The 15,792-nt window shown below is 38.5% G+C and overlaps 1 protein-coding gene across 1 annotated transcript; it reads left to right on the forward strand.

The window, feature by feature from the left end:
* Nucleotides 1–976: 976 nt before the first annotated feature.
* On the forward strand, nt 977–15,430 carry LOC134531570 (putative nuclease HARBI1). Its single transcript, XM_063367281.1, has 2 exons — nt 977–9,147; nt 10,033–15,430. Exon 2 carries the CDS (start codon nt 14,351–14,353, stop codon nt 15,344–15,346), a length of 996 nt encoding a protein of 331 aa, XP_063223351.1. The 5' UTR covers nt 977–9,147; nt 10,033–14,350; the 3' UTR covers nt 15,347–15,430.
* Nucleotides 15,431–15,792: the final 362 nt, after the last annotated feature.

The following is a 15,792-nucleotide window of genomic DNA, read 5'->3' on the forward strand; positions in this document are numbered from 1 at the left end:
CCTTATCTTTTCCCCTCTATCCATTCCAGATCCTTCCATCTGGATAAACCCCCTCCCGGTCTCTATAACAGACCCCAGGCCGGCGAATGGACAGTTGCGCCATCTCCCGGCGGCACGGCGAACTAAATTACCTTCTCTTAGGCGTCGGAGAGAGCGCTCTGGCGGCCGCAACCATACTTAATCTAAGTTCCTTTCCTCCCCGACAGAGCTCGCACCAAGGGGGCTCCATATGGTACTACCTTTCGCTAGTCCCCCCCCCCCCCCCCACGGGATACCTTGCGTACCAACACAGAGTCAGTTCCTGTTGTCCCCAACAGAGCGCTCTGCTTTGCACACCTCTGAGGCCCCTTTAAGTTAGTCAATGAGCCCATTTCATATCTTTTTTTTGGAGGGCGGAGCAAGTACTCCGCCAGGGTTATTCTAGCCAATCAGAGGCCATTTCTCCCACTCCCTAAGACTCCGGGCACCTCGCTCGAACTTAACTTCATGTCACCCGGAAGAGCGAGAGATTCTTCCTTCGGCGGTCACCGCGATAGCATCTCGTGCCGGAGCTGCATTGCCCACGCCGTTAACGTATTCACCGCCGCATTTTAGTTAAGAGATGTGATCTCTTAAGTTCGGGAGTGTTCCTAACATTTTTTTTTTTATTCTTCGGGTTGGCTTTTGCCATTAGTAGCGAAGTAGTAATTTCGCATTATGTTTCGCGACGGTTCATCGCGACACCTCGCGCCGCCTCCCTTCGGGGAGTGACTTCACTTCACTTCACTTCACTTCACTTCAACCCCAGATCGTGGGGTTCAAGACTTGAGTCAAGAAATGTTTCAAGACTCGAGTGGAGTTTCCTTTCAACACTTAGTCTGCCAAATTTACGCTGATCCTTCGGAAATTGAAGCCCAGAACCTCCTAATTATGCTCCGCCAGTGAACAGTCCGCTATGCAACATTTTGTATATGTACTCCAGCACCAATCAGAGCAATTAATGTTTTTTTTTATAACTATCAATTGTATTAATGTTAAAACTATTATGGTTATTTTCATAGTCTCATTTATGAAATGTATCATAAAATTGTAACTAATGACTTCAAATGGCCCGGGCCCCCTTTAAAATAATTAATTATTGATTCCAATAATGGTAAATTTGTAATTTCAAGCAACATCAAAATAATATAATGCAGATTTTATTAACAATAAAAAGGGTAAATTTTAAGCAAACATATTTTTTTTTTTACTTCAAATACGATCCTCCTTCCTAGTTCCCTTTGTGAGAACTAACTAATATTTTTGGTTGCTCCCTTGTGTCCTCTGAGTATACAGTTGTTACTGTTTCGCCCACTTGATGCAGCTTCCAGTATTTTCAAAACCATAGATAAAGTTTCTTTAACTACACAAGGGGCACACTTACTAGTATAACGGACTGTCCCGTCTTTTCTGCCTACCATCCTGGGTAGCAGCATATTGCTGGTTTGGTGCAGACCAGTTAGCTTGGCCATGGGCTGCACTCGCCACAGCTGCTTGGAATTCCGCTGCAATAGGGTTGATGGGCGTGTTCCTTTGAAAATATCCCATAGGCTTGTTGATTCGAAATGGGAGGATATATGAATGATGATTGCATGCTGCCAGAAGTACCGGTACTGCAACTGGTTCCACGGTTATCTTCTGGTTCAGCTGGGGACCTGGGGTGTGGTTGACGGTAGTCTTGCTTACCACTGGTAGCAGGTGAGTAGACTCTCTTCTGACTTGGAGGTCGGTAGTCTGCTTCTCCGTGTGACTCTGCATACCTGTGCTTGTAGGCTGACTTCCTGGGAGGCCGTTCCGAACCCTCCTTCTGGTGATTCTTGGGGTTGCGACCACCACGTGCTCTTATAATAGGGTTTACCCCTATACTGTTTATGGTCATTCTTCCCACAGTATTTTTGGTTACGAATGTTTTCACCTGGTTCTGACTCAGCGTATTTGCGGTGCTTCTCGTACGTCAGGGTATGTACATTAGCTTGCCGGTACTGCCAGTAATTATTTACTGGACCTAAAATTATTTACTAGACCTGACTTGTGGTAGGGCTGCTGTTGCTGGGGCTTGTCAGACTCATCTCTACTCGTCTGACCATTTTGAAGTTTTTGCAGCTTGTCCACTGTCAGTACGTGGTCTCTAAACTCAGTCACATCACGAGAAGTGTGGCCGGACATCTGGATCTGGTACGCTACGGGTAGTTGTGTGAGCATGGTAGCTATAAATTCTTCATCTGACATGGTTATGTCCAGATACCTCGTGTGCTCATACATGGTGGAGATATGCACTTCGAGAGATCCACCTTTCCTACTATCAAAGCGATCAGCATGAAGCTGAGCCTTCAGATTTACCTGTATCTTTAAGTTCCAATATTGGTTCTTAAACTTTTCCTTAAACTGATCAAAAGAACTTGTCTGGGTGCTATGCAGTTCCCACCAATAGAAAGCCGTACTTTTTAATGCGAAATTCAAGCATTTAAGTTTTTCACTATCCGTCAAGGCAAATGTACGGGAATATTCTTCAAATTTGTTGAGGAATCTGATAGGATTCTCCTGTGATTTCCCGGAGAATGTTGGGATGGACTCTGACCAATGCTTGGCCGGATGGTGGAGCAACGTATCTTGGTTGGCTTCATGGGGAGGTACTGATTCAAAGAAGATCTCCCCTTGAACTTAGTTTTAGATTCATCTATGCTTTGGTATGGGCTCTCTTCCCTCGCTTTCAGGTGTAGCCTCTCGTGTTAAACACTCGAGGGGAACAAGGAGTAGGAATGGAACAGAGTGCGGTGAGGTGTCATCTAATAGAATTACAACTCTATGGTAACAACACATTTATTATCGCTTATACATTAAATTATTCATTAAAACTTCATTAATGACAAAAATGTAATCAGCTGATATTTGGGGTGTGGCTCTGATCCAAAAGTCTGCGAACAGAAACTTTTAGGAATTATTGCAACGTGAGACACGTGAATGCAGCTTAACAAATTCACTTCACAATTACCCGTGCTCTCATACTTGGCACCGCGCTTGGCGCTGGGTACACCGTCAAAACAAAAGCTAAGTTACAAGCAATTAACGTACATAAATTTCTAGAGTGCAAATGAAAGTATATAACAAGACCCCTCGACTTATTGAATATTATGCGACACACCTCGAATATTATGCGACACACCTCTGTCAATGCGCAAGTTAGCAAACATCAGCATAATCATTAATATCATTTAACTAAAATGCTATTTATACACAACATGACTAAAAAAAAGGACCACTATACATGTTTTCATGAGGGTACGCAGACCTCTAATTATTAATATAACTAGTCGTCAACTTAGATTACTCTTGTCGACACGTATCTCTGCGGGCAAGTTCTTATTCGTCGATGCAGGGGTTACCATTGACTATCTCCCCAAACTATCGTAGCGGGAGAAATGCTCGTCGGTGTGGGGACTGGTATTATTCTTGACGTGTCGCTGCCGGGATTCGCACATAAGTGTTGTGTGTCCAGTCAGATGTAAAGTCTTTCAGCGGGACTCACAAGCTCACACCGCCGTCTCCAAGCCTTGCCTCCGTCACCACTGCCCCTCTTCTCACTCTTTTCTACCCACTCGGTCTATAGGTGTCTACGACGAAACAGTACTTTACCAAGTGGTAGCTTCTTCCGACGGGCAGTGTGACGGCAGACCGGCGAGACGTGTTGACAGTGTAGCTTCCTTCGGCAGGGAAGGCCAGCAGGGCCTCCGGCTGGTGTCGCTGGTGGTCGCGGCGAGTCTCCTCTCTCAGCGGAAAATGGGACCCCTTTTATACTCTGCGAACTGCTAGTATCGAACATGGCAGATTGTTCTCGGTCGGGGCAACCGGAACAGGCGCCTTCGGCGATGTCCGGTTGGCAGCCCGCCAAAACGAGCCTCCCCGAGGGCTGCCGAGCGGCTCCGAACGTCATGCGCGCAGCGCGCGAACACTTGGCTTGTGCTGGTTGCATCGGCGCGCGGTTAGGCGCAGCGCGACACATCTTGATGTGCGTATGCGGAGCACACGCAACACAGGAAAGTAAACTTCAGGCATGAAACCAATTCATCTGCATAATATGTTTTAGAAGCACCGGTAGGTAGTTCAGGTTCATTGAAATATAGTTTGGAGATTAGAACTTGGAAACAATTTCGTGACATTGTAGTTTTGATTGTCTCGTTTCCCATCGATGTGTGATGAGACCAGTAGTCTGATAAGCTGGGAAGCTTATTGTAACACATAACCAGTACAATGCCCACAAGCATCATGATTTCATGTGGGTCTGTATCAAAATTGTTGGCAGATTTCGTTTTTTCAGCATTTTTCTGCCCCACGTTTTTCTTACGTAGTAAATCTAACCTTTGGTTCGTACACTGACTAATGTAAATAAATAAGCTTTGAGCGAAAACCTGCAAACTCAGTTGATGATCAGTCAAGTCTCGCAACGATAACTGTGACACGATTTTTGGTTGCACAGAGTCTGGGAGTAAATGAACTTTTCGGCACCGACCACACAATATTCAAATTTGAAAATGAAGTTTGTAAATTAACTTGTTTGGAGCACGATTGTTCAGTAGTTTGAATGGCCTCATCCTCTGAAGTGTCTTCACTAATGCTGTCTGCGCCATCATTGTTATCAGACGGGTGGTATGAGTCGTCAGATAAATTAGAAACCGAATCCCAATGCTGCAACACATGTTGCAACTCTTCATCGGTGTAAAATGTTTTTCTTTTTTTGTTTGACTTTTCAATCTTATGAAAAGGAAAAGAAAAATTATGTAACCAATTGTAATGGGATAAATATGTCACATTTCTAAACACCAGTGGGACAAATGTGTCCCACTTCTAAAAACCAATGGGACACATGTGTCCCAAACACAAAATAAGAATAAATAATACTTACCACAAAAATAAAAAAAAACATAAAATTGTGTTTAGATGTTCCAGGAGATGAATAAACACGAAATTGTGCCATAAAAACCAAACAACAACAAAACAAATTGATGACTAATGAAAATGTAACCATAGAACAATATCATAGGTGTGAAACAAAGGAAATTTTTTTTTTTCTGTCAGATATGGTGACATCTTTTGAATACTTTGTGAACTAAAATTCCCAGGGAGGTTGTATCCCAGTGGGACAAGCAACAGGAAGCTTTTAAGAAGCCACAATACCCACTGGTATGTAGGTGACAGTTGTTGGGATGTAAATGTCCCATTGGTAGTCAAAGGGTTAAGCTGGTCAAGTGACCTTTATAAACGTCATAATAAAAATTGTATTGTATTTTTTGTAACCTTTACGTTAGTGCTGGTGCACACTATATGGAAATGTGTAAAATGGTTATTCATATAATTTTTGTAATCCTTTACAGCATGTAACATATGCTCACGTAACTCTATTCTAGTCATGTTTACGTATTGTATTAAAACGCATGCGTTGTTTTTTTAAAAAAAATTAATTTAAACATGTTACCTTTGAACTATTTTGTTACAATAAAAATATTGTTGATCAAAAGGTTTACACTCTTTATCCTACTGTTGATACTACTCTCACAGAAAAGTGTTCAATTTATTTTAACCTCGCTTTTGATTGATATACTTCTTCTCTTGTCAGCGGGTTGAAGTCTCCACTGACTGAGAAAGCTCTAAGAAGTTCACAGTACACTTCAAAATTAAGAAACATGAATATTCGGGATGTTAAAGTATACAAGTCTGCCAGTTTTGCAACATTCACTAAGAATATTTTAAGTTATCGTGCTGCACTCGTAAAATGTCAATCGTATATATGTGTGTGTATATATATAAGTACCGAGATTTTAATGTGGTTAAATCACATTTATTCGTACGCATTTGCTAACCTTTAACACTTAATTTCACACCAATTTGGCATTCTTTGAATCTTCGATTTTTTGTATTACAAATACGTTTATACACGTACGTGATTTCAAAGTTTCACAAGCCATCGTACTATTCAAATAGCATGGTACTTCGTCAAATTGCATCAACTTCAGACTTTACTGTTAAAAAAAAAGTAAAATTGCACTTACAAGTGCTTCATAATTGTACATGTTTGTACTTGTAATTACGGAAATCACATACAGTACGTGTATTCAGCTCAAATGTTCCTGCGAATCCTAAAATGCGGAAATACCGAGATTAAAATACAGAAATGAACATAGTTATGCACTAAAAGTTGATGTTACATAACACTTTATATTATAAATGCAAAAAACACGAACATCAAGCAATATTATTCGTTATAAGGATTTTTAACGCATTGCTAGGCGTATGCTAAATTCACATTTGCGATAAAACAATTTTTTACGTGCATTTTTACATTTTAAAGTGAATAATCACAAATTTGCAATAGAATCAATTTTACGTGAATTTTAACATTTAAAAAAAATTAACCCGACATCCACATCATAGGAGACTATTTTTACGCGAATCTTAACGTTTGAAAACAAATAAACCCGATAACCATAACTATTTGATTAAACTATGCTAAAAATACGTACTACTGAAGTCCGTAACGTAGGCCTAACCTGGTGCAGAATTAGTAAACAAAACACGCGCTGCTTCCTCTCACACGCGAACATGTGACGATGTTTTTAGTATTTATGTTAAGAAAAACGGTGTAAACACGTATAGAGGCGAAATTGAATGTTTTGAATAACTTGAACGATGTAAGCAAAGACGTAAGTATAGTTTGATACACTTGTACACAAAACATCAAACAAATACGCAGTAGCTACACAACACGTCGTTACTCGCTGATCTCACACAATGATGCAATCAGCAGCAGCAGTGCAGCTGGCAGCCGGTAGGCTGCGCGCGCATTCACGCTCACGCACACTCACACAAAGTCACAACAAAACAAAGCGGTTTATGGCCGTGCCCGCGCGTGGTTGAATACGACAAACTTGTAAACGGTATGAATTGAACTTGCGTGGCGTGGTACTTATGCTATAATACTTACGTGGCGTAGGCCCACATACTTATCCGAAGTAATAAATATTGTTGACAAAAATGCTGAAACCTTTAGTGACTGTCAAACAACGGGCCGGAGAGATTTTACAACATGGTTTGTATGCGATGAAAAAACTATTTTCTGTCGTTTTTCTAATGTGTCTGAGACATGGGACCGCAATGACTCGTGTGCGAAGCATATTGGCAGTGAAAAACATAAGAAACGGGCAACAGAAAGTGTTGCTGAGCAAAGTGTAAAACGGCAGTGTTCGCTTTCGGCATCTTTCAGTAACACCGCAAAGAAGACAGAATTCAAGACTAACTTCATCAAGGACACCACAGAGGCTTTCATTAAAGCAAATATACCTTTACAAAAACTTGATAATCCCAACATTAAGAAATGGCTTGATAAGTACATAGAAGGAGCTGGTGATTTGCCGAATGCACGTACTTTCAGAGAAAAAATGCATGGAAGATTTGGCACACCAGCGAGTAGAAGACTGAAAGAGAAACGAGTGGATGTGTTTTGTGATGAAACGACAGATCGTATGGGAAGATGTGTGTTTGTTGTTTTATTTCGTTTTTTTGTTGATGATTTTGATAAGCCACAAATTGTGGGTGGTTTACATTTTTTAGCTGCAGCTAATGCAACTACATGCACAAGAGCAATTGTTGATTCCTTGCATAAGTACATCAAATATGACAATGTGAGATCCTTAGGCCTGTATTATACTATCATATTCATATGACATAGATCTATTATCAAATTTATTTGATGAAAAATATGACTGTGTAATGTACAATCTTTGATAACAGTTGAAATATGATTATATGTCTATGATAATATGTTCTAGGAGCGAGAACCTTTCATAATATTTTAAGGTAAACATGGCAGGTGAAAAGTTCCATTGGACCATAGCGGCGACCAAAATGCTAATTGCACAATATGAATCGCACGAAATGTTGTACAATGCAAAACATAACGACTATAAAAATAGAAGCATGCGTGTAGCTATATGTAAGTCTATCGCCGAGGACATAAATCAAGGTTGTACAGTGGAAGACGTGAGGAAAAAAATTAATGGTTTGAGATGTCAGTATGCAGCTGAAAAGGCAAAGGTAAGAATAATAGTTTTTATCATTTGTAAATGATTTTCTTTAACTTGCTAATATTGGGGAAAACCTTGCAACGCAAAATAAACTAACCTCTTTCGAGACAAAAACTTGAAATTTGAAATGTATTTGTATTCTCGATGACAATGCTTGTTAGTTTTGGTTTCAAACAATTTCCGGTAAAAGTTATGTATCACGTATCCAAGTAGACATATCTCTTGATATTGTTTACATATTTTCAATGTACCTATACTGACATAATAAACAATCCAAAATCATTTTAAAGTATTTTTACTGTAACTATATTAACCTAACAAACCGTTCCTAATGGTTTTTTAACACGTTTTTTGGTATGTACAAGATCTATTTATGGGCTATATCAAACCAGCAAGCATAATGTACCGCAGGATAAAAATGTACAGGAATATACCATCAGGATCGAGGGATATATTTGGGTACACGATAAGGAACTTTTACCCGATTTCCCTGGTTCATTAATTTTTAAAATAAATAAATTGGGTTTTATATAATTAGGCTAGAATCGCATTGAATATTTATTAAAATAAGTCACATTTTGATATATTGTAGACAATAACTTCATACATAATTAGAGTATTTGAAATTGTTCCCCTCACCCATTTCCAATAAATAATTTAATAGCACAGATAAGCATTACCTTTTTTAAAATTGTTTTATGATGTAGGCCTACATTTGTAAATGTTCATGGAGTTAAAAATATTGACTCCTTTATTAAAACCTTGCATGTTATGTAAACGTAAACATGAAGCAGTACCTACATATCATATCCTTGAATAACAAGTGACGAAGAGACTAGTATTGAGCTAAACAAATAACATTTTTTTTTAACACTTATGTTCTGTTCTATTACAGATACTTAAAAGCATGAAAAGCGGAGCAGATGCAGACAGTGTTTACAAACCGATGGCTTATTGGTTTCCAATGTTAAATTTTCTGGATGCGTCACTAACACCAGATGAATCACTATGTACTGTGGAAATTTCACAAAATCCGTCCATTGAAGAACAAAATGTAAGTTATGTATGTAAGTACTGTACTTAGTTAGTTGCCTCCTATGTAGTTCTCTTGCCATGGAACCTTTCCTGGCCCATTGTAAAATGTTTTGAAGTCATTACGTATTTCAGTACCATGTCGCATATGACCAAAATTTCTTTGTTGTTGTATAGGCTGCATTTGTTGACACACTTCTTCAGTAAATGGTTCAATAAAACAATGACCACCTACCTCAACAGTTCGAAAGTCTGTATGAGTATATATGTGCTTTCGTTTTTCAACCAGCATATTGTGTAATGTGCAAGCTGCAAGCACAATTAACTTTACTTTATCTGGTGGTAAATTAATAGTTGTTAAAAACACATGGAAACGAGTTGCCAAGATTCAAAAACTACTTTCAATCATTCGTCTTCCACGAGACAATCTGTAATTAAATATTCTTTCTTCCTTGGTAATATTTTTCAATGGGTAGGGCTTCATAATGTTGTGACGTAAAGGAAATGCATCATCAGCAAGCACAACAAAAGGTAATACCAAATTTGAATTGGGCAGTCTCCTATCTTTTGGAATATTTAAAAGTGATTGGTCACTCAGACATTGTTTCAATGTACTGTTAGCAAACACTCCAGCATCACCAACTCTGCCATTTGCCCCAACATCAACATACAGGAATTTATAATTAGCATCAGCTAAAGCGAACAGTATGATGCTGTTAAAATGTTTGTAATTAAAATAATGTGAACCACTGTTTTTGGGACATTTTATACGGATATTTTTTCCATCCATTGCTCCTATTGTATTGTATACATTCCATTTCTTCTCAAACTCATTTGCTACAAATTCCCATTCCTCAGAGGTTCTTGGAACCTGAAAAAATAATATAACAAATGTTATTTGTTTCAGAATCTTCAAGAAACCCCATTGCATGATGAACTTCAATTACCTCGAGAACAATCGCCATCTCAAGAAAATGAGAAAAACAACACAAACATGCATTACAAAATAACAGAATCACAGTGAACACCATCGACATCACACATGAAACATGCCGCCAAAAAATAAAAAAGGAAATTAGACTCTGATTCTTATGATTCACTTTTATCCCAAGCATCTCATACAATGAAAGAAATGGCAAAGCTTGCAGTTAAAAAACCGGAGGGCTCGATAAATGTTGATGAATGTGAGGCATTTGGCAATTTTGTAATATCTGAACTTCGGGCAATTAAAGAAGCTAGTAATGATTACACATTCAGGATGGCAAAACCAAAGATTCAACATGCAGTGATGGAAATATGGGACGCAATCGATGATCAATCACTAACAACCATAATGGTTCCTAGTGATTCAATGTCCTCCACAAGTCAGTGGACAGTAGTATCAGACCAGAGTGAAGTAATGGTTGGTTCCCCGGAGAATGCTGACAACTCTTCCTGAATGTCATCATCAGATGTTCATACAGCATTCCAACAAGCAAATGCTCTCAGTACAAATTCTTACCTTAAAAAACTCGTCCTTCATTGATTCATAAATAGCCTTACATGTTTCTGGAATAATAATGGAAAGTGTGCATTGAGGTATTCGACTACTGTACTTTAAGCTAGAATATGATTCACCGGTTGCTAAAAATCTAAGAGTTAACATAAGCCGGTCTTGCACACTAATACTACTTCTCATGTGGGTATCTTCCTTCGAAATTAACTTAGACACTTTGGATACTACAAAATTAAAAGTATTTTCATCCATTCTTAAATAATTTTCATAGTGCTTGGGATCTTCATATTGAAGTTCTTTCAGTAAATTATTATGAATGCCAAACATCTTCCGTCTTCCAATCCATGGCCTAACCCACACTCGCTTCTTTTTTTTTGTTCTTCAGTTGTTTGAGCAATAAAGCAATTGTAATTATAGCACTGACACAAGCACCAGCAGCAACAAGTTGTGAATCCATTTTGTTACAGTACATACATGATCAAATATATTACCTAGTGTAATAGCACAAAAAAGTATTTAAAATATCTTTCAATCATGTGTGCTCATCATATATATGATAATAGATCTATGTCATATGAATATGATAGTGTAATACAGGCCTTAGTTAGAGACTCTGCAAGGTACATGGTCAAGTGCAGCAAAGCTTTGGAAATCATTGTTGGTGATCATTTACAGTATGTGCAGTGCTGGCCACACAAACTCAATCTTGTTGGTGGGGTGTGGATCAAAGAACTGTCCGAGCTGAATCTTACAGTTGTTAAGGTAAAGAACTTTTTTTTGAATACTAGGAAGAGGCGACACCTGTACGCAAGTTTCCTAGAAGAGAAGTACGGAGAGAAACGACCTTTGTTCCCTATTCCTGTAATTACTAGGTGGAACTCTTGGTTCACATCTGTGTTTTACCTTGCACATTATTTGCTTGATATTGCTGACTTCTGCCAAAAAGACGAGATCAAAGCGCTTCAGAATGCTGGTGTAGAATACTTCAGTGCCATCAGCAAACAGCATCTGGCAGCTGTTCATGTACAAGCAATTTTCGTAAAGGAGCATGCCAAGGAATTGGTGGATTTGATGCTAAAGTTCGAGGGTTCATCATATCCAACTTCACATTTGCTAGATGGTGAACTGGAGCATCTCAAAGAATGCTACACAGCTGTTTCACATGGTGTTTACTTTGATAACACCCAAAGTGCAAGTTGCGACTTGCATAAAAATACTACTATTAAGTATAAATTAATAAGGTAAGTGAGGCAGTAGTTGACCATGTGTCAGTAATTGACCATTTTGGATAAAAATCGTTGAAATAAGGTTTTTTTAGTGTAAATATTAAAAAAAATTGCAGAAAACTACACTCCTGCCATCTACCTGGAGTAGTATAATTGTGCTTGTTACTTGTTTACATTTGGAAGTAAGATGGTGGACATGGTGGACAGTCAATGTTGGTGTGTGGTTATGTCATCCTATTTTTGAAACTTTGTTAGGGAATTTGCTAAGGAGACCATGACAATAAGGTTTCATAAAACTGCAAATGTACCTTTTAATAACATTTTTCATAGTACTCACTTGAAATAGTAATGTTTTATATTGATTTTATGTAGTTTACTCTTTGTTTACTGTTCACCATAATATTGCTAGAGGGTGGTAAAATAATGAAACACAAATAAGAAAATTTTCAGTAATTGACCAAGGCGGTCAATTACTAAGTTATTCCTTTTTTCGTTTAAAAATATCAATATTGTCCCATTTGTTGTTTTGTATTTTTACACAACATTTAATACTGTTATTAACACAATGAGTTAGGTTTTCCCAAAGGTCACCAGGTGGTCAACTACCAGAACATTGGTGTGTCAACTTCTAAATAAATGTTTTGTATATATCATTACAGATCTAGAATGTCACCCATTAAAAGGCAGTTTTCGTCATTACACAGAAGAGGCGATGAGGGAAGCCATAAATGATGTAAGAATTAACAAGACACCTGTCCGCACAGCAGCTAAGAAGTATGGTGTGCCAAGGATTACTCTGAAATATAAAGTAGAAGGTAAATCCCCTATTGGAAGAAAAATGGGACACAAAACTATATTAAGTCATGAAGAGGAAACCATTCTAGCTAACTGGGTGCTGAAAATGGCAGGAGCTGGGTTCCCCATAACCGTCAAGCAACTGCAAGATAGTGTTCAGCGTATTATGATTGACCTAAAGAGAGAACCCTTTTCCTGAAAATAATCCAGGGAGAACTTGGATCCAGAGTTTTTTTGCGGAGAAATAATAATATATCTCAACGCATATGTCAGAACCTAACAGTATCTTGTGCTTCAGTAACACAGGAAAATATTTTAGGCTGGTTTGCAGAAGTGGAGTAGTACTTGAAAAGAAACAATCTTTTCCAAGTACTACTGGAGCCTTCAAGAATTTTCAATTGCGATGAGAGTGCATTTTTCCTTAACCCGAAGGTTAATAAAGTACTTGCACGTAAAGGCGATAAGACTATATATCAACAAGTTAATTCTGATGACAAAGAGTGTCTATAGTGCTTCTTACAGGCAGTGCCAGCGGTAGAGTTGTAACTCCTTTAGTGGTGTACAAATATGAATGTTTGCCTTCAGAGATAACACTTAACTTTTCTTCAGACTGGGCGATTGGGAAAAGTGATTCAGTTGGATGCACTCTAAATTGTTTTACGAATACCTAGCAAACTTCTTCCACCCTTGGCTGAAAGAAAATAATATAACACTCCCTGCCTATTATACTATAACACTCCCTGTTATATTATTTGTAGATGGACATGTTTCACATTTGAGTTTGCACACGAGTCAGTTTTGCGATCAAAATGGAATTATTCTAGTGGCTCTGTACGCTAATGCAACACATATTCTTCAGCCCATGGATGTGGCTGTTTTCCGTACGCTAAAAGAAAACTGGAAGCAACATGTTCACAAGTGGTGTGTGAGCCATTTAGAAGACCCTTTCTTGAAAAAAAAGGATTTTGCTAAACTACTGAAAGAAGTGGTAGATAAGAATGTTACTCATTCAGTGTTGGCCAATGCTTTTCGAAAATGTGGTTTCTTTCCATGGGATCCATCTATCCCCAGTGTTCCAGGAAATAATTGTATTGTAAGGTAAAGGAGCACATTGCAGAATGACAGACTTCATGGACATTTGGAATATGTCAAGCAGGGATTCAGATTTCTAAATGACAGTATAGGTATGGAAAAAAGAGTATTGTTTGAACAGTCTGCAGATGACTGGGAAGGAAATCCTGCTGACCGTTCACTTTTTTTGCTGTGGAAGAAAGCAGAATTAGAACTTCAGAAGCTTGAGCTTGATAATGCAACTGTCTCCATATCAATAGATGTATCTACAAGTGTAACACTTGAAGAATCATCCCTGTCAGACACACTCATGACTGGCAGCAACGATAATGTCTCTATTCCAGGGGCCCGTTTCACAAAGCTACAAGTTTGTTTGTAACAAGTAAATCCTGAAAAACTTGTAAAAAAAATGTAAACATGGTGTTTCACTAAACTACAAGTGAACACTTGTGATTACAAGTGAATTTGGACAAGTTACAAGAAAAATACTTGTTGCGGACAACTGTAGTGCTTGTTACCAACAAGATAATGGCTCAAACTTGTAGGTTACAATTGTTGTGAACAAGTCTTTTTTACAAGTCTCAGTAGGTAGGTAGACTGCTCTACAAGTGAGTTTAAAACATTAATTTGAAGGGAAAATGTGGTCTAGTTCTTCTGAAGATGAAGAGAATCCACCAAAAAGGAGAAGAATTTTCAGAGAAAGAATAAATGGCAATTTTCAGTCAGTGTATGAATTTAATGAACGGTTTCGGATGAATGCAGTGAAAATGGAACAGTTGCATGAGGACATTGGGCACATATTATTTCACCCCACAAACCGGTCTCAAGCATTACCTTCAAAATTACAGTTATGCATTGGTTTGCATTGGCTAGGCAATGGGGGACAATACCATGTCATAGCAGATGCACATGGAGTGAGCAAGGCAAGTGTGTGTAGATGTGTGAAGAGTGTTGTGAATTCAGTAAATGAAGTAAAATTTTCCACTGTCATAAAGTGGCCTGAGAATGTTCTCAACGTCTCTGCAAAATTCTTTGCTGTGGCACATTTCCCACAAGTAATAGGATGTGTTGATGGCACACTAATTAAAATAGATGCTCCACCTGCCTATGAGTCTGCTTTTGTCGATAGAAATGGTAATCACTCCATAAATTGCATGATAGTTTGTGGTCCAAATATGGAAATCTACTTTGTGAGTGCCAAATGGCCTGGCAGCGTCCATGATGCGAGAGTATTAAGGAACAGTAGCCTGTTCCGAACAATGGAAGGGGGCTGGCGTCCAATCCCAAATGCCATCATCCTTGGTGACTCTGGTTACCCTTTGCTGCAATGGCTTATCACGCCAACCATAAACTGTGTGCATGCTGGAAGCTTGGCATTTAACAGAGCACATAAAAAAACAAGACGCATTGTTGAGAATGCATTTGGAATTCTCAAAGAGAAGTTCCCTTGTCTCAATTATCTTCGACTGTCACCAATTTATGCTGCTAATGTATTTAAGTGTTGTGCAACACTTTGCAACATTTCACGTGAGGGGGAGTACATTGACCTACCAGCAGTCAATCATGAAGAACCTATGGAAAATGAAATTGTTGAAGAGGTTAACCATGCACCTCCAGCAAGACAAAGATTGTAGGAACTACTGAATTACTTCAACCACTAACATTTTGCATGAACATTAATAGAGCTACTGTGGCAGAAAATGAAAAACATTGACACAATGAAGCATGTATTTTAAAAAATTTGTTCTACAGACATTGTTTAAATATCATCAATATCATATAGCCTAAATTAAATGTACTTTGTGCTCTTAAGTAATTTCAGTTTGTACATGCGATGGTTTGTATCATCTACTCAGTCTACCAAATAAGAAACAGACATTAATGATTCTGTAAACTTAGAGGGAGCAAGATCTAGTTCCTTTTCTAACTTCAAAATTTGCAATGTCTTAAGGTAGTTTTCCTTCTCCAGAAATTCCACCTGCAACATCAGCTTCTTCTTCTTCAGCTGATGCAGTGGCTCTTGTGACAATGGGTCTTGAGAATCATTTCTTTTCTTCTTTGTCCCTTCATTATTTCCTGT

The sequence above is a fragment of the Bacillus rossius genome, chromosome 5 (genome assembly GCF_032445375.1).
Source record: "Bacillus rossius redtenbacheri isolate Brsri chromosome 5, Brsri_v3, whole genome shotgun sequence".
In the NCBI taxonomy this organism is placed as follows: domain Eukaryota; kingdom Metazoa; phylum Arthropoda; class Insecta; order Phasmatodea; family Bacillidae; genus Bacillus; species Bacillus rossius.

Coding starts and splice junctions, on each gene's coding strand:
- LOC134531570 (XM_063367281.1), top strand. CDS start 14,351: ATGTGGTCTAGTTCTTCTGAAGATGAAGAGAATCCACCAAAAAGGAGA.